Genomic DNA, 20,292 nt, shown 5'->3' on the forward strand with positions numbered 1-20,292 from the left:
ATGTTTAATACCAAATAAGGGGTTTATGGAGTGTTCATTGAGGACTAGCACCTCTGGTGTGAGGGCTCGCCAAACCCTTTATAGCGCTGCTCATCCACCCTTGGTATCTGCCCAACTCTCACCTGTGACTCTAAGAAGCCATAGCACGTGCAGTGGCTACATCCTGGTAAATCTATCCGAGCAGAAGGGCTAAACCACATTGAGGGTAACTGATTGGCTTCAAACCCATGAAGGACTCTGGCGGATGGCTACCTTGGGGTATGTGAAGGCTCCCCCCAGCAGAATGGGCAGGTGAAAACAATTTGTTCCAATAGCCATGAAGGTTGCTGAAGCAGGCACTGTGGAGTGCTTAAAACATCAAAGACACAAAGATCATCCACCTCAATCATCACCAGTTTTCCTGAGTTTTTTGTCTTGCCACCAGACTTTAATGACTCTAAAAGAAAGAGTGAGGCTACTGAGATGTAACCCTGCCTTACTTAAATCCAATTTATGTCCAAGTCTAATGTCATCCTTTGATGACACTGGTCCTCTTTGAAAAGGAAGGGAAAAACAACAAGGGGTGCCAATAAGGAAAATTGCAGGGTTTTAGCAGAGGTTGCAATAAAGTAAGCTGGGAAGGCTTCATAAAAGGATTTGAGTTGGCCTTTGAAGAAAGAATATGACTTGGCAGAAAGAAATAGGAGGGTATTTTAGTTAAGAGGCATAGCCAAAGTGAAAATATAGATAGAGATAGAATTGTATGAATTATGTTTAGGGTAGCTAGAGTGAGCTGGGAAATCTATCTGCACAGGAAATTTTATGGTGGGAAATAACTGGGAGATAACTTTGGAAAGGAAGGTTGGAGTCACATTATATCAGATATTGATTTGGGGGCCAGAGTTTGGATGTACAAGAAGGAATCTCACCAGAAATGGGAAGTTATTGGTATTAATCTAGGCATCAAATAATAAGACCATAGCCTAGAGTAGTGGGTACATGGCTAGATAGAAAGGAATGGCTTTGTAATAATAGGGGAACAATTAACATGTTGAGAAGGACATTGATAAGCTTCAGAGTTTAACAAAGAGGGTGGGCAAACCAGATGGTGAAGGTGTTTGAGATCATACCATTTGAAGAGCCAGAGGAACAGAGGATGGTTAGACTAGAGAAGAAAAACTTGTGGTGGACAAATGGTAGCTGTTTCCAAGTATTTGAATGTTTGTCATGTAGAAAAAGAGAATAAATTGATACATTTTCACAACCCCCCCCCCAAGGGATGAACTAGAAGTAAAAAATTGGAACTTGCAAAGAAGCAAGTTTAAGTTGGATTTAAGGAAAAGCTTACTAGAATAGTTTTCCACATTTTCATGACTCAGTAGGGAATGGATTCCCCTAATTGGAAGTCTGAGAAAAAAATGAATGACTGATCAGTCAATCAGAATATTTTATTTGATTGATTTTAAGTTTTATTGTAACCTTCTATTTTTACATCATAGTTATTTTCAGATATATCCCTCCCTTGTCCACATCCCAGGGAACTTTCTTGTAGTGCAGGGGGAAAAAGCATTTGAACAAAGTAAATCTCTACCATAGGAATGCATATATGATTTGTTCTTCTGCATCAGTTCATTCAATCAACAGTTATTTTTAAAAATAGTTATGTGCCTAGCACTCTTCTAGGCACTAGGTATACAGCATCCCTGCCCTTAAGGAGCATACATTCCATTGGAGAAACCAGATGTACATGAATCTCCCCATAATTCTCTGAATTTCTCATATTCATCATTTCTTTTGGCCTGTTAATATTTCATCATATTGATGTACCATAATTGTTTAAGTCATTCCACAAATCAGTATGTCCCCATATTGTTTCTTGTTCTTTGCTACCTCAGAAAATTCTGCTATGAATATTTTGGTATTTATGAGATTTTTTGATCTTTGACATTCTTGGGGTGAATGACCAGCAATGGAATTTCCAGGTCAAGAATATGAACAGTTTAGTCACTTTTTTGTCTGTTCTTTTTACAAAATTCCAAATTGTTTTCCAGAATGGTTGAACCAATTCATAGCTTCCCTGGCAATATATTAGTGTGCTCATCTTCCCACAACCCCTCCATCCTTGACTAATTCTGTCATAATAGTGTTGCCCACAGTAATGTAATATATTGTAGAGGTCAAGTGAAGCCAGGGGAAGGGCTGAAATATTTGGCCATGGTCATTTGGTGACATTCGAAGGAAAGTTTAAGTACAAAAGTGAGAATGGAAGTCAGGCTGTAGGGGTAGAAGTAAATGAGTATCAGGGAAACGAATCAGTCAGTGATTGAGCAGGGGAATAGTGGGATCTTCTTCATCATTTTTGTTTTTTGAGGCTGGGGAAGGCTTACATATGTATCTATATCTATCTGTCTATCTATCTATACACTTTTCTTTTTAGGCAAAGGCACCAGATTGCATGGGAGAAACAGATTGGCAAGCAAGAGGATAATAGAGGAAGTAAAGGATTGAAGGAAGTAGGAGTATAAAAACACAGATGGAGGCATTAAATTTGGAAAGTAGAAATGACATGTTGCCCTCTGAGATGAAAAGAAAGCATGTTAATAGCTAACACCTGTAGCACTTTAGGATTTACAAAGTACTTGATATTCTTTATCTCATGTTACCTTCACAGTTCCATAATAAAGTAGGACATCATAAAAATGTTGTTATTTCTATTTTACAGATGAGAAAACACAGAAAGGTTAATTGAGGTGAAAAGGAGAATGAAAAGTCCTTGAGGGAAGAGGCCATCTTTTTTTTTTTTTGTCGTATTCAGGGGACTTGCTTAATTTTTTATTTGTTGGATTGGACTGGATTGGATTGAAATGAATGAATAATTGAATGAATGGATGAATGAATGAATGAATGAATGAATGAATGAATGAATGAATGAAAGCATTGCTAGTAACAATGAGGGCCCAGTAGAAGTTAGATAAGATGAAAATGTAATGACTCCTGTTTGCAGAAATCTGACTTCCTGTAACACTGCAGTACTTTATACCCTGAGATTAGGAGTGGAAAAAGCCAACATTACCAATTTTATGCTTGAAATTGTTACTTTCACTCTTTTTGGTGGAAGGAGAACTGTGGATCCAAACTCCATATTTCTGTGTCTCTGCTTGTCTACTTTGATAAACTTGGGATCTATCTCAAAATAATGTGATATACCCATTTTAAAAATATGAAAACTTAGGCAGGTCATAGTTAATGAAACATCAGGCCAATTTAGGTCAGTCATAAACTCATAAGGTTGTAGGATATGATTAGAAGTCAGTTTATATGCTATCTGTCATAGAATCATAGATTGAGAGATAGCAGTGGACTCTCAAAGTCATCTCATCCTCCTCTCTCATTTTAAAGTTCAGAAAACTGAGACCCAGAAAGGTTAAGGTAGTGAGTGGCAGAACCAGGATTTTCAGATTATAAATCCAATATTTTTTCTGCTCTGCCATACCTATTCCCTAAATCCTTCTACCTGGACCAGACATCAGCTACCTCCAGAATGGTTGGCTGGCACCATCATCTGCCAATCAATATAGTACCATTTGCCCTTTTTTTAAATGGACTCTCATGGGAAGACAATGAATTTACAGTTGCTCCCTACCATAAGAATTTTCAATTAACAAAAACACAAATTTAAATACTAGATAAGTGAAAGAATTTATTAATTCATATTATAAAAGTTCTCCTTGCTCTAGCTTAGAATTCAGCCCAAGATTCCTTGAAATAGCATTCTCCTGTTGCATTTTAAATGGCTTAATTTTTTCATTAGATTTGTATACAATTCCAGAAACATCTGGTGTGTTAAGTGAGCTACAACTGTGCCTTCCTCACCCTCCCCTCAGTGTTAGCATTTTGATAGCATGGGTATAATTATGAAACAAACAGAAATCTTACTGCACTCCTTCCTTGATGCTCATTCCCTGTCTCCATGGTTCTCCTCAACCAGCATAAGAATCATAGACTCAGAAACTCAGAGATGGAAAGGAACTCAAAGGCTATCAAGGCCAGTCTCCTCCTTTTACACATGAGGAAACTAAGGCCCAGAGAAGTAAAGTCACTTGTTGGACATCACAGGCTATATCGGGCAGAATTTGAACCTAAACCTTTTGACATGCATTCCTTTTATTATTTTTTTCACTTTACATAGTTTGTGTACCATTTCCTTCACTAATAACAATACTTGAGGCTCATATAGCCCTTCAAGGTTTAGAAAACACTTTACAAACATGAATTCATTTTGAACTTCACAGCTATGAAGTTTTCCCAGAATCCAAATTTTGAATTTGTGTAGTGGGAGAGGGCAAAGCAGTTGAGAAGAAAGGAAACATTACAAAGCATCTGCTATGTGCCAGGCACTGTACTAAGCTAGGCTAACATGGGAAAGATAATATGGAGATAGAATTCCTAAGATTTGGAAACTTTAGTATGGGATTGAATATACAGAACTAGAGAAGTTAGGAGGGAAGGAGCAAATTTAAGGAGAATAAAATATTCTAGACAGTAAAGAGAAAAGTAAAGATAATAAAATATCACATCTTAAAGGGCTTATACTCCATATATTAATACACATATGATTCTCTCTCTCTCTCTCTCTCTCTCTCTCTCTCTCTCTCTCTCTCTCTCTCTCTCTCTCTCATCTAAGTCTTCCTTCTCCAGTTTAGCTAAGGTTATATTTTTAGTGCACAGTGTGTGGGAAGAACTCAACAAATTCATAATTGAATTTAATCCTTCAATATCCAAATGCATCTCTGATTCATGAGGAGAATAAGATTTTTCAGAATATATTAGATTTTATGAAATAAACTTTCTCCCATCTTACCTAATTTCTAGTTCAATGATTGACTTTTCCCAGAAGAAATCAGATCAGCTAGAACCATTCAGTTCTTGGTAACATTGACATTTCTCAGAGTCATTATGTCTGCTCTATTTGCAGCATTTGAGGTTAAAAAGTTCACAAGTCTTGGTAATCTGTGGCCAACCTCTAATTCCTCATAGGCCAGGATCAGCAGGCAGTGGTAGTGGTGGAGACTAAGTGTCTATATAGTATTTTTAATAACCCTAGAGCATTAGGGAGAAGAAGGCAAGGGCAAAGGGAAAAGACTAGAGAAATTCCTAGTCTAGCTTTGGTTTCATTCAATCTCTACCAGGGAGGATAATTTCTGAGATTGGACAGATTAATGAGAAACTTGGAAGTTGGATTTGACTATTCAGGGTTGGATATACGAGTGAGGAGGAAACAGCTTGGAAAAGACTTGGAAAAAAAGTAGTTTTATCTATAACCCCTAAGCCTCTTTGTCATTTAAATTTTTATAACCTTTGGGTGGCCCACCTGGGCATATGAAGTCCTGGACCCAAGTAAACAGTCAGTATTTTGAAATACTTGCTGTACTCCCACTAATGCCAAAAAGAATATGGCAGTATGTGATCCTAATTGTAAAGATTATAAATTAAAATAACATTTCAGGGGAAAGATGCAAGCCTTTTTCTTGCCTTTGCCTAGGAGTTCTATAATTTGACTATAATAGTGCTGTATTGTTAAATTGGGATTTATTTCAGGTAGCAATAAATAAATTCTTTTAATTTCTATCTTCTCTTCATATTTGAGAATATCATGCAGTTCTACTTTATAATTTCTTACAATATTGTGTCTAGACCTTTATTTATTTATTATGGCTTTCAGGCAGTCCAGTGATTATAAAGTTATCGCTCCTGGATCTATTTTTCAGTTCAGTTTTTTTTTCCCAGTAAGGTATTATAGATTTTCTTCTTTTTTTTCATTCTTTTGAATTGATTGTATTGTTTCCTGTTATTTTATGGTGTCATTAGTTTCCATATGTCCATTTCTGATTTTTAAGGAGCCATTTTCTTCTTTGAGATTTTATACTTTTTTTTTTGTTTTTGTTTTTAAACCCTTGCCTTCCATCTTAGGATCAATACTGTGAATGGGTTCCAAGGCAGAAGGTTGGTAAGGATGAGGCAATGGGATTTAAGTGACTTGCCCAATGCTGCACATCTAGGAAGTTCTGAAGTCAAATTTGAACCCAGGACCTTTTGTCTCTAGACCTGGCTCTCAAACCACTGAGCCAGCTGGCTATCTTCACTCCATCATCTATTTCCTTTTTTTTTTAAGAGTTATTTTTTTTGTTTGAGGTTTCATGTTCCCTTTTTTAAGGAATCTGTTTCCTTCAGTGAGTTTTCTTCCAAGCTGTTGAGTTTTTCTATAATTTTTTTCTAATTTTTCTTTTAATTCTCTAATTATCCTTTCATGCTTTTGAGGGTCCACACATTTCCTTCTTGGCATTACTATCCTCTTCCAAGTTTGCATTTTGGTCTTTCCTTTTGCTAAAAAAGCTTTCCATGGTCAGGCGTTTTCTTTGTCTTTTACTCATTTTTTTTAATGATCTTTTCTGTATGGTGAGGCTCAGCTCCACTTTTGGAATGAAGGGAGTACTGTCCCTGGTTCCCAAAGGTGCTATGTACTAGAGATTTAGCTGGATTCCATTTGTCAGCTGCCAGCTCCCCCTGGTGTTGACAGCATTGGAGTTGTTCCTTCTGCTTAGGGTTCCCTTGGGTGTGCTTGCAACAATTCAGTCCTCAATTCAGTCCTCAACCTCTTCAGCATGTGCTTGCTTTGGGCTTCTCTTCACATTGCTGGCTCCACTGCTCTCACCTCTTACCCCAGAAATACAGACAGGTTCTTCCTACTGATCCCCTATATCTTCTTCAGCTGAAACTCTGCTTTACTCTATCCTGTTAGTTCTGATGCTCCAAAACTTGTTTTGAGGCATTTTTTTTCTTTTGTAGTTGTTTGAAGGTGAGTTTGGGTAAGCTTAGAATATTCTTTACCCCACAGTTAATTTTCATGACTGACTTTTCCTGGTCCCATTTGAGGTTTTCTTGGCAAAGATATTGGAATGATATCTCCTTTCCTTCTTCAGCTCATTTTACAGATGAGGAAACTGAGACAGACAGGGTCAAGTGACTTGGCATGGGTCACACAACTTTGTCTGACACCAGATTTAAACTCACAAAGCTGAATTTTCCTGACTCCAGGTTTGGCACTCTATCCACTGGAACACATTGCCTCCATAGCATATCAGGAGCAGGCACTTAATAATTGCCTGTTGAAACCACTGCTAGACTTTGCAAGCAGAGTTGCAGCCTCAAAGGAATATTTCTGGATCTAACAATTAACAGGAAGGAGAGAGAATAAGCATTTAGTGCTTACCATGTGCTATCCTCAGGCCAGGCCTAGGTCTCCAGATATTGCACCCCCTAGCTCCCTCAAAAAGCTTAAGAGAACACAAGAGAGGGGATGAGACAGGGGGTGCAGTTAGGTGGTTCAGCAGATTGAAAGTCAGGCCTACAGACAGGAAACCCTGGGTTCAAAATTGACCTTAGATACTTCCTAGATGTGTGACCCTGGGCAAGTCACTTAACTTCCATTGACTAGCCCTTACCACTCTTCTTTCTTGGAAGCAATACACAGTATTGATTCTAAGATGGAAGGTAAGGGTTTTTTTTTTTTTTTAATATATTTTATTTGATCATTTCCAAGCATTATTCGTTAAAGACATAGATCATTTTCTTTTCCTCCCCCCCACCCCCCATAGCCGACGCGTAAGTCCACTGGGCATTAGATGTTTTCTTGATTTGAACCCATTGCTTTGTTGATAGTATTTGCATTAGAGTGTTCATTTAAAGTCTATCCTCTGTCATGTCCCCTCAACCTCTGTATTCAGGCAGTTGCTTTTTCTCGGTGTTTCCACTCCCATAGTTTATCCTTTGCTTATGAATGGTGTTTTTTTTCTCCTGGATCCCTGAAAGTTGTTCAGGGACATTACACCGCCACTAATGGAGAAGTCCATTACGTTCGATTATACCACAGTGTATTAGTCTCTGTGTACAATGTTCTCCTGGTTCTGCTCCTCTCGCTCTGCATCACTTCCTGGAGGTTGTTCCAGTCTCCATGGAACTTCTCCACTTTATTATTCCTTTGAGCACAATAGTATTCCATCACCAACATATACCACAGTTTGTTCAGCCATTCCCCAATTGATGGGCATCCCCTCGTTTTCTAGTTTTGGGCCACCACAAAGAGCGCAGCTATGAATATTTTTGTACAAGTCTTTGTGTCCATTATCTCTTTGGGGTACAGACCCAGCAGTGCTATGGCTGGGTCAAAGGGTAGATATTCTTTTGTCGCCCTTTGGGCATAGTTCCAAATTGCCCTCCAGAATGGTTGGATCAGTTCACAACTCCACCAGCAATGAATTAATGTCCCTACTTTGCCACATCCCCTCCAGCATTCATTACTTTCCTTTGCTGTTATGTTAGCCAATCTGCTAGGTGTGAGGTGATACCTCAGAGTTGTTTTGATTTGCATCTCTCTGATTATAAGAGATGTAGAACACTTCTTCATATGCTTGTTAATAGTTTTGATTTCTTTATCTGAGAACTGCCTATCCATTTCCCTTGCCCATTTATCAATTGGAGAATGGCTTGATTTTTTGTACAATTGATTTAGCTCTTTATAAATATGAGTAATTAAACCTTTGTCAGAGGTTTCTATGAAGATTTTTTCCCAATTTGTTGTTTCCCTTCTGATTTTAGTTATATTGGTTTTGTTTGTACAAAAGCTTTTTAGTTTGATGTAGTCAAAATTATTTATTTTACATTTTGTGATTCTTTCTATGTCTTGCTTGGTTTTAAAGCCTTTCCCCTCCCAAAGGTCTGACATGTATACTATTCTGTGTTTACCCAATTTACTTATGGTTTCCTTCTTTATGTTTAAGTCACTCACCCATTTTGAATTTATCTTGGTGTAGGGTGTGAGGTGTTGATCTATTCCTAGTCTCTCCCACACTGTCTTCCAATTTTCCCAGCAGTTTTTATCGAATAGTGGATTTTTGTCCCAAAAGCTGGGATCTTTGGGTTTATCGTATACTGTCTTGCTGAGGTCGCTTTCCCCCAGTCTATTCCACTGATCTTCCTTTCTGTTTCTTAGCCAGTACCAAATTGTTTTGATGACTGCTGCTTTGTAATATAGTTTGAGGTCTGGGACTGCAAGGCCCCCATCATATGTGTTTTTTTTCATTATTTCCCTGGATATCCTTGATCTTTTGTTCTTCCAAATGAACTTTGTTATGGTTTTTTCTAAATCAGTGAAGAAGTATTTTGGTAGTTCAATGGGTATGGCACTAAATAGATAAATAAGTTTGGGTAGGATGGTCATTTTTATTATATTGGCTCGTCCTATCCATGAGCAGTTAATGTTTTTCCAATTGTTCAAGTCTAGTTTTAGTTGTGTGGCGAGTGTTTTGTAGTTGTGTTCATATAGTTCCTGTGTTTGTCTTGGGAGATAGATTCCTAGGTATTTTATTTTGTCTAAGGTGATTTTGAATGGGATTTCTCTTTCTTGTTCTTGCTGCTGAGCTGTGTTGGAGATATATAGAAAAGCTGATGATTTATGTGGGTTTATTTTGTATCCTGCAACTTTGCTAAAGTTGTTGATTATTTCAATTAGCTTTTTGGTTGAATCTCTAGGATTCTTTAAGTAGACCATCATGTCATCCGCAAAGAGTGATAACTTGGTCTCCTCCTTGCCTATTCTGATGCCTTCAATTTCTTTATCTTCTCTAATTGCTACTGCTAGTGTTTCTAGTACAATGTCAAATAGTAGAGGTGATAATGGGCATCCTTGTTTCACTCCTGATCTTATTGGGAATGCATCTAGTTTATCCCCATTGCAGATGATATTAGCTGTTGGTTTTAGATATATACTGTTTATTATTTTTAGGAATGACCCTTCTATTCCTATGCTTTCTAGTGTTTTTAATAGGAATGGGTGTTGTATTTTATCAAAGGCTTTTTCTGCATCTATTGAAATAATCATGTGGTTCTTGCTAGTTTGCTTGTTGATGTGGTCTTTTTTTTTTTTAAAGACAGGTAGTGTCAGATCTATGGAGAAGGGAAAATTCTAAGACTAAATAAGAGATAGAGAATATTACAAGTTATAAAATTACTAATTTTGGTTATATTGAATTAAAAAGTTTCTGTACAAACAAAAGCAAGATTAGAAGGGAAGCAACAAACTTGGGAAAAGATCTTATAACAAATTTCTCTGATAAAATTAGACCAGATAATGGTCTAATTTCTCAAATATGTAAAGAAATAAATCAAATTTACAAAAAACCAAGTCATTCTCTAATTGACATATAATCAAAGGATAATGAGTTTTCAGATGAAGAAATCGAAGCTATCAATAATCATATAAAATGTTTTAAATCCCTATTGATTAGAGAAATGCAAATTAAAACTACTCTCAGGTATCACCTTATACCTAGCAACTGGCCAATATGACATCAAATGAAAACAATAAATGTTGGAGGGAATGTGGCAAAATTGAGACATTAATACATTTCTGGTGGAGTTGTAAATTGATATAATCATTCTGGAAAGCAATTTGGAATTATGCCCAAAGGGCTATAAAGAATGCATACCTATTTTTCCAGCAATACCCATACTGGGTCTATATCCCAAAGAGATATTTTTTTTAAAAATGGGAAAGACCTGTTTAAACAAAAATATTTATAGCTGTGCTTTTTGTAGTGGCAAGGAATTGGAAACTAAAGAGATATCCCTCAATTGGGGAATGGCTGAACAAAATATGGTACATGATGGTGATGAGTACTATTGTGCTATAAGAAATGATGAACAGGATGATTTCAGAAAGAACTGGAAAGACCTACATGAACTGACTCAGAATGAAATAAGCAGGATCAGAACATTGTACACCGTAACTAAAATATTGTGGGATGATCAAGTGTAATAGATTTTGCTAGTAACAGCAACTAACATGTGATTTATCATTTGCTTATTTGGGTATGTGATTTGGGGTTTGTGTTTTATAAGATTCTCTTACAAAAATGAATACTATGGAACCAGGTTTGAGTGATAATACATGTATAAGCCAGTGATACTGCTTGTCAGCTTTGGGAGGGGGGAAGTAAGAGGGGAGAGAGACAACATGAATCATGTAACTTTGGAAAACTGTGTAAATTTGTTATTGGAATAAAATAAAGATTAATTTTTTTAATTAAAAGAAAAAAAGAAAAAGACCATCTAGGAAATGATGGAGTCTGATTACAGATGGAAACATACCATTCTTTATTTTAGTTGCTCCACAAATTTTTGTCCAGTGCAAGCAATATATCTTCTTTCATGAGATAAACATGAAAATATATATTGTATGATAACAACATAAAACCTATATTACCTACTGTCTTGGAGGGGGCTAGAAGAGGGAAATATCATTGATTACAAAATCTTAGAGAATGATGATTTAAATTGTATTGGCATGTAAAAATAAATAAAATTAATTTTAAAAAAAGAAAAAATAAGACAGGTAGAGGACCGTGTAGAAATAGCCTGTTGAAAAGCAGATTAGAGATGAGATGAAAGTATGCTTTCTCTTATTAGTTAAATTTGGAGCTTGGAAAGGTGGAATGAAGTAGGTCTTTTGGGGGAAATTTTAGGATGGATGCAGACACCAGATCTGTCCAGTTACCCAAATGAATCATACCTATGGCATTTCAGTGTCTTTTGGGGCCACCTAAAAATAAATGTCAGCTGAATAATATAGAGAGCCAGTGTAGTATAGTGGGAAGAATGTTGTTTTTGAAGATTAAGGACACAGGTTGGAATCCCAGCTCTGCCCCTCTCAACAAGCTCTGTGACCTTAGACATATTTAGATTCTCTAGAGGTCAGGTTATTCCTGTAAAATGAGGATAATGGGGCAGATGATCTCTGATCCTATGTTCCTTTGGCAACTCTCCTGAGCTTGTTAAGGAACTCTAGAGAACCAAGGAAAATCCCATCCTAGTCCTCATTTATGATTAATCATTTGGATGGAGGAAGGTGTAGGAGAAACTACCAAATTTACCAAGCTAATATTATTTCCCCTGATTAATATGACCAAGTAATCAAAGACTCAAATATTGAATAGTGACAACAATAATAACAGTAGCTGATACTTCTATAGTGTAGATAAGAAGATTGAGGTCCAAAAATATACAGTCATTTATTTGTACAAGGTTATGTGGCAGAGAGTAGATTTGAACTCAGATTCCCTGACTCCAGATCCAGGGCCTTTCCCATTAGACAATGTTGCCCCGAATTAATACGATTTGGCTGTATTTATAATACATACATATTATCCCAAGATCATCACTGCCAATGATTACCCTACTTAAACAGAAACTTGATGCTACCAAGAATGGCTACCAGGGACCATTGCGATTAAACATATTGAATATAGATTTTGTTAAGTCATTTTTTTTCAGTAGGGTCTAATTCTTTGTGACCCCATTTGGGGTTTTCTTAGCAAAGATATGGGAGTGTTCTGCCATTTCTTCTCCAGCTCATTTTATGGACAAGGAAACTAAGGCAGACAGGGTTAAGTGACCTGCCCAGGATCACACAGCTAGTGTCTGAGGCCAGATTTGAACTCACAAAGCTGAATCTTCTTAGCTCTCGACCTGGCATTCTATCCACTGAATCACCTAGCTGCCTGAAAATGTAGAAAATCCCCTGCAATTAGGATCCACATTTGCCCTGTAATCTAGGTTTCTCTCCTACACCCTACATGCATGCAAATATTCTATTAGTGACAAAAACACCTTGAATATCAGGGAACAGGGAATGATGTTCCAACATTTTTCAACATATATTGTAACATAATATTTAGAAGATGCCTTTGGAATACAAGTTACTCTGAATAGTTTCTTTATGTTTAATCTGTAGCCTTTTTTTTTTTACATTTTCAAAAGCCAGAAATGCTCTTGTTAGTTGGTCCAAGGGAATGCCAGTTTGGGATGCTCTCTTGCAGCGGATATCCATTCTTTATCTTTCTGGATAGCAGGCTGAGTGAATCAGTATGTATCAAAGTGCTATGACAGGGTTGGATGAAGGCCTCCTTTTAACATAAAATGTTATTACATTGAAGTTAATTTTTGCATATTGAAACCCTCTGAATCAAATAAACATGGAACTAGAACAAGGTCAGGACTAAAGACTGGGTATCAAGCCAAACAAAAACATCCCAGGCAAACTTCCTAATTTTGGCCTCCGTAGCAAGCTGGCACTAGCTGTTTCTAAAGTTACTACTGTAGGATGGGGGAGCCCTCCTTCAGGCATACAGACGTCTTACCCTGGAAATGAAGCAGAGAAGGCAGACTGCCCGTCCCCACCATCCAAACTCCTGAGATTTAGAGGCCACGCAGTTAGTCCCAAGAAAGTTGAGTCAGTGTAGGGCAACTGGTGGAGGTAGAACATTTTTTCTGATATGTAGGGATCAAGCTTCGCATTGGGTCATTGCTATCTGGAAGGTGCCGGGTATCAGAAGGAGAACAGAGAATAAACAGAGTCCAACCCAGCACATCCTCATTTTACAAATGAGGAAGCTGAGGCCAATTAAACAATCACAAAGCTAGTGGGTGGGAGAGCCAGCATTGGAACTGAAGTCTTTCTGACTCGCAGGCCAGTGCTTTTTTTGTTATTTCATACCTCCTGAGGACATCAGGCTACTTTTATTACTGAAATGATTTTTTAAAAAAACCTTTTCCTTCTGTCTTAGAATTGATGCCAAGTATTGATTCCAAGGCAAAAAAAGCAGTAAGCACTAGACTTTAAGGATTAAGTCATTTGCCCCAGGTCATGCAATTAGGAAGTGTGTGATGTCAGACTTGAACTCAGGACCTCCCAACCCTAGGCCTGGTGCTCTATTCACTGAGCCACCTAGCTGCCCCTGAAATGAGTTTTTAGATTTTTTCTCTAAGTCTGAATGGCCCCAAACTGAGCCAGATCTTTGAGAGTGAATTCTAAAACATGTAGGATTCAGTGCATCTGCTCTGGAACCATATAAGTCCTTTAGGAGTCACCAGACCCAGGCCTCAGCTGAAGTTTGACTGAATTTTTATGGTGGATGGAGAAATATTATAATCTAATAATAATAATAATACCCCATTTTTATAGGAAGACTACATTTCTGTGGTAGATGGTAGAATATCAGGCCAATATAATAAAATCTCATTTTATGCAAACCCCTCTTAATCTTCCCTCTATTAATTATTCCCTTTTATCCTGTTTATAGCTCATTTTGTATGTATATGTTTTCATGTTGTCTCTCTCTTTAATGATATTCTTTTTGAGTGCAGGAGCACAGTGCCTGGCACATAGTAGGCACTTAAATTCGTATTGATTGTTTAACAATAATAGCTCAATTTCCATAGGACTTTAAAGCATTTAAAGCCCTTCTTGTCATACCCTTTCAGAGTCTATCACTTATCCCTGTTTCACAGATGTCAAAACTGAAAGTTAGAGAACTGAAATGATATCACATAGCTAATAAGCATCATGGCCAGAATTCGAACCTGGATTACTGACATCTAAACTCAGTATTTCTGTCCCACAACTTACATTGCTTCTCCTTTTTTATAATTTAAATCATACTATGGAGAATTTGTTGTGGTTTATCATTTCTCCTCATCCTGATTCACACACACGTTCTTATTCCTGTCTTATCACCTACTCAGAATTTCCATTTCTGTTCAAATCAGGATTTGGGGTTCAGGAAGGTAGCCAGTCGGCAATAAGCATTTATTAAACACCTGCTATGTGCTAGGCATTGTGCTAAGTGCTGGTGATACCAAAAGAGGTAAAAGACGGCACCTGCCCTCAAAGCTTCCAATCTGCTGGAAGAAATGGCTTGCCAACAACTCCATACAAATGAGCTTTACACAGGATAAAGAAGAAAAAAAACAAAAAGGGAAGACACTGGAATTGAGAGAGCTGCTTAGTTTGCAACAAGAGATACTTTTAATGAGACTCTGGATACGTACTTTTTTTTAAACCCTTACCTTCCATCTTAGAGTCAATACTGTGTATTGGCTCCAAGGCAGAAGAGTGGTAAGGGCTAGGCAATGGGGGTCAAGTGACTTGCCCAGGGTCACACAGCTGGGAAGTGTCTGAGACCAGATTTAAATCCAGGACCTCCTGTCTCCAGGCCTGGCTCTCTACTGAGCCTAGCTGCTCCTCACCTAAATTCTTAAGGTGCTCTTAGCAGCTCTCAAAATTGTTCTTTCAAATATTCCCTATCCTGATTCAGGCACAAATGAGCACAGAATGAAGTCTTGCCAGGATTTGTTGTAGGAAAGGCTAGCTTACATTCCATGAAATTGGTTTGTTTTACGTTGACATCACCCTCATATTTTTAATGGCAACAGCATTTTTTTTCCAATAAGCTTTTGACATTCAGAAAGTTCAAGTTATGCATTAAAAGTGCTACAGGAAAGTAAACTTTAATGAAAAAATTTTTTCCACCCAATCCCAGAGGGAACATGAACACTCACAACTGAATGATGCATGTAACAAAAGGCACAACTCAAGCTGAAAGCATTTATGATGAAGAACAGGACACAATTTCCACTTTGTCCTCTGTCTACACCCTTAGGCTAGCTGGATTTATAAGTTCAGAGCAGATCGGCAGAGCGCTCCCCCTCAAAGGTGTGGAGGGGCTAAGTAATTGAATAAATCTGGGTGGCTATGGAAATGGCTAAAGCTGGGGAAGATATCTTGAGCAGCCCGGCATTTTCTTTAAACATGTTTCTGTGTCTGTATCTGTGTGTGTGTGTGTGTGTGTGTGTGTGTGTGTGTGTGTGTGTGTGTATGTGTGTGAGACGTGTGTTTAAACAAACATTTGCACAGATTGGCATGGTGAAATGGGCCGGAATTCCCTCTAGCATTTAAGAATGTGTTTGGTTTCCTTCTCTGTCTTTTACAATTTGGGGGGTGGGGAAGAGAATGAAGCTTTTGGGCCAGAGAGAAAGAGCTTCAGTCAAGCAGAGTATTTGGCATTTCCCTCATGACCAGATACCTCCTGAAAAGCTATTAAACTGAATACAGAATAATAATTCAGCCTGGAGATGTGTGGGCTGCCTTAGGCTCTGCAAATTGGACATTCCCAATGGAAGGACTTGGCCCTGTTGAGATAAGATTTTATCTGAACAATACTTGAGCCCATAGAAAGATAATACAGTTACTCTATTGCTGAAGAGGGCAGAATAGCTATTGGGTTTGGGCGGGGCTGTTGTAAATCATTAACAGATTCTTTAATTTCACTCATCCATAGGATTTTGTGGTTTATTTTGTTTTGTTTATTATTTTGTTGTTCTGCTGTACAGTAGAAACCAATACATTCAGAATAGTGTCATCCCATCATATCTGGATTCCATCCTTCTAAAATGTTGAAGCAAATTTCCAAACCTGAGGGTTATTAGAGACCTTCAATGTCATTTCATCCAAACATGAGCCAAAGAATAGATTCTGTCCTCAAATCCAACCTCCAGATGAGCACCCCCAGACTTGGAGGCTCTGGATCCTTTTTAGCCTTCTGTTCATGCTCTTGTACAGCTGATTTTTAAGCCCAAATGTAGCACTAAATTTAACAATTTAATAAATTAATATGAATAAATAATTAATTTAATAGATGCTTACATTTCATTTTGCCCATGTTTTTAGTCTTTCAGGATTTCACTGGATTTTAATTCTTTCTTCTTGCTTAATTGTCTCTACTTTCCAACCTAACAGTGCCCACAAATTTGATTCATATATGCTTTCATCTAAAATTCAGATAGAAAGTTGGACTAATGCTAAGCAGGGTCTTGGGTTAAAATACTGATCCTTCTACTTGGTATGTGTTACCTTGCTCAAATCAAGTGACCTCTGAATCTCAGTTTCCATCTGTAAAATGGGGATAATAATAAAGTATCCATTTCCCAAGATTGTGTGTGATGAAAATATTTTAGAAAACTATAGAAGTATATCAATGTGGATGGCAGCAGTTTATGGTTTAATGAATAGATCCTTGAATCCTACCTTAGAAACTTATTAGTCATCTGATTCTGGAAAATCCCTTAGAGTCTGGATCTCAGTTTCCCCATATGTACTGGACTTCATGACCTCTAAGGTCCCTTCCAGCTCTAAATCTGTAATTCTGTGGCAAACTGATTACAACTAAAGGCCAATCACACTGTGGTATTACATTTGCTTCTGCTCTGATCTTAAACTATCAGCTTCACTGAAGAATGTTCTTAAGAGGGAAAAGACTGCCAGCATAAGGACTTCTAAGATTTTTGTTACTCCTCTCCCCTTAGCTACATGAACTCTGTAACCCTGAGCCTATTTTCCCCGACTCTGTACATATTTATAGGAGAATGTTTCACAGCCTTTGATGGGGAAGAGGGGGTGGAGTTATTTGTACCAACTATTCTTCTATATCATCTTATTAAATACCCCTAGTTAAAGGGTTAAAAAAAAAACTAGCCTTAAATAACTATCAAAGTTTATTGTTTCACTATAAGATGTAATAAAAATCACATGGAAGGATGCAGCATGCTTTTGAAAATTGCCTGTTTAAAGGGAAAAGGAAGTATTGCACTGAAATTTAGTAGCAAAAGAAGGAATCACAGAATGTTACACACATCCTGTGAATTGTACTTTTTCTTATTCTGAGTTTATTATCACAGGGGAGCAGATTGGAGGGAAGAAGTAAGATATGTTTTTGACATCTCATTGAAAAATAATTTTAAAACCTTTTTTCACTAGTCTATTGCCTTCCTATAATTCACTGGGCAAGTTTTTTTTAACTCTTTTCTAGGCCTACTATTTCCATCTGCAGTATGGGGAAACAGATGTTTATTGGACTGGAATTTTTACCAGTTATTTCAATCATGTAAATAAGCTTTCTTCCCCTTCTCCTTCACTTTCTCCCATCTTTGGAAATCTAATGCCAGGATTCTTAAGGAAGCATCCCAGAACACATATTTCCTTCTTGGCACAATATTGCTGACAAAAGACCCCAAAATAGGCATGAAGAAATCTTGAAGTTCCATTAGAATGAATTATAAGATTTTGTATATTTTAAGTCTTTTCCTGAATTTGTAACCTCGGTTGCAGGGGAGTTCTAGAGATTCTGTTGCTATATAACAGAGCATACCTGTTCATACTCTGATGTGTTGGGGTTGTTTTTTTCTGTTCAAGCCATAGCAACCAAACCAAAACCTAACAATGGCAATAGAGTCTAAGTGAAATTAATTTATTCTACTAAGTATCTCATGTTCCTCAGATCCCAGCCAGAAGATGTTTAAAAGAAGACGATCTATCATAAATTGGGCCTTTTGGCGAGGCTCCAGCACTCACCTGGACAACATGCCAATGTCTCCAACATCCCCGATGCCAGGGCAGCTCTTTGGGGTTTCACTGCCAGAGATCTGTGAGAACGACAACCTGCCCAAACCTGTCTTGGTGAGTCTTCTTCCATTCTGCCCAGCTACATACCACAAAAGGTAAAAGAGGTTGGAAAGAACGAGTAGTCCTGGAATTTGCTTTTGAAATTGGTGTTCAGTGTTTTGTGAGTGGGGAGGATGTTTTGGGCAGAAGAAAGAAAGGGAATGAGCCAAAGCAGAGGGACAGCAATACCCAAACTCTTATTCTCACCTTAGCTTTCCTCTCTGTGCGAGAAAGGGGTAAAATGTCAAGGATGGAAAGCAAGTGATGCTTCCCATTGCCAGATCCTGGTTCCCCTGGATTGAATGTGGTCAGAGCATGGGTGAACTAGATCCCAGGATGACTTTGATGTGGCCATTTAAAGAGGGGTAGCCACAAAGAAAGCAAGCAGAAGAGATACTTGAAAAATGCTTTGAAGTTAAGGTTTTAAAGTGTGCCATAGAGGCGAACTTAGACTCTAGCTATTTAACTCAGAAAAAGTCACTTAACCTCTCTTAGCCTCAGTTTCCCCATGTGTAAGGAATGAGTCTGCTACATCTCTTCCATTTCTGAATCTATGATCCAATAATTGAACTGAACAGAACAAGTCAACTAGCCTGATCTCAAGGCTCTAAGGAATGAGGAGGTTTCTAGTGAAAAGAACCAGGCAATTACAAAGTAACTAAGATAGGGAGTGAAGTAGATAGTGCCCTGGACCTGGAATCAGGAAGACCTGAGTTCAGATCATGTCTTGGATTCTTACTAGCTGTTTGACAAATCACTTAATCTCTGTTTACCTTAATTTCCTCAACTGTAAAATGGAGATAATAGCACTTTCCTCCTAGGATTGTTGTGAGGACAAAAAGAAATATCTATAAAGTGTATTGTAAGTTTTAAAGCAATATATAAGTGATAAGTATTATTTTTTTAGTGGGGCAAGGTCTACTACTACCAAAATGATATGGACCATCCACCACCCCACCCCCTAATGCCCTTAGGAAGGGCACCAAAAAGTTGGACTCATGAACTTTAAAGACCCTTCTCTGATTCTAAGTGACCTCCGTGGCTTAGAATCTCTCAGAACACTCTGGGTCTCTCAGGCATTTACTGTCTTATAGTTTGCATTATTAAAGGTAGACTTGCCATGGCTGAGGGTGGGATTCTATCATGAAGCTCCTTGAGGGGCAAGGACAGTGACTTCTAAGTGTCTCAGTAAATTTGCGTGTGTTTTTCGGGTTTCTGTACAAAAAGCCTCTTCCATCTGTTTGTTTACCCTGGAGCTAACTTCCTGATCCAATGCTTTGTCCACAAAGCAGCTTAAACTCAGTATCTACTGTGTACTCCCATTGCATATGTCAGAGCCACTGACCCCCACCTTCTCTGGTGATGAAGAATGTGGGGCCAAAGTCTTACCCTTGGCCCTACAAGCTTGTTTGGACATTTTGATTGGTGGCAGTGGTGGCAGCGGTAGTTGTCATTGTTATCATTCAAAGTCACTCTTTTAAAGCCTTCTCTTTTACATATGTTTTTTTTTTAATCATTATCTTCTGTCCTAGTATCACTTCTAAGACAGAAGAGTAACAAGGGCTAGGAAATTAGGGTTAAATGACTTGCTTAGGGTCACACAACCAGAAACTCTGTCTGAGACTAGATTTGAAACCAAGTTTTCTTGAGTCGAAGCCCAGCACTCTATCCACTCTGCTACCTAACCGCCCCCCATATGTCTTCCTATGGCTTTATCTAACCATTTCTCTAAATAGTCTGTCACTTCTTTGATTCCCTTTATTTGAAGCCCAGGGGCAACTTTTGCTGAACAAGTCAGAAATCTTCAAATTCAACTCCTAAGCTCTAGAGATATAAAAACAAAAAACTTTTGTCCAGTGGGGTCTTGTTTCAGACCAGGCAGATCACTGACCATCTCAGTATTCTCAGCATCTTTTTTTAGA

At 37.9% G+C, this 20,292-nt stretch overlaps 1 protein-coding gene across 2 annotated transcripts in view; it reads left to right on the forward strand.

The window, feature by feature from the left end:
- ARHGAP20 (Rho GTPase activating protein 20) overlaps positions 1–20,292 on the forward strand; it is a 160,896-nt gene that overhangs the window by 118,387 nt on the left and 22,217 nt on the right. For both annotated transcript variants that reach the window (XM_056794424.1, XM_001381378.4), the window contains one exon: positions 18,207–18,385. In XM_056794424.1, coding sequence (XP_056650402.1) covers positions 18,207–18,385 — 179 coding nt within the window. The remainder of the gene's footprint in view (positions 1–18,206; positions 18,386–20,292) is intronic.

The sequence above is a fragment of the Monodelphis domestica genome, chromosome 4 (assembly GCF_027887165.1).
Source record: "Monodelphis domestica isolate mMonDom1 chromosome 4, mMonDom1.pri, whole genome shotgun sequence".
NCBI lineage: Eukaryota > Metazoa > Chordata > Mammalia > Didelphimorphia > Didelphidae > Monodelphis > Monodelphis domestica.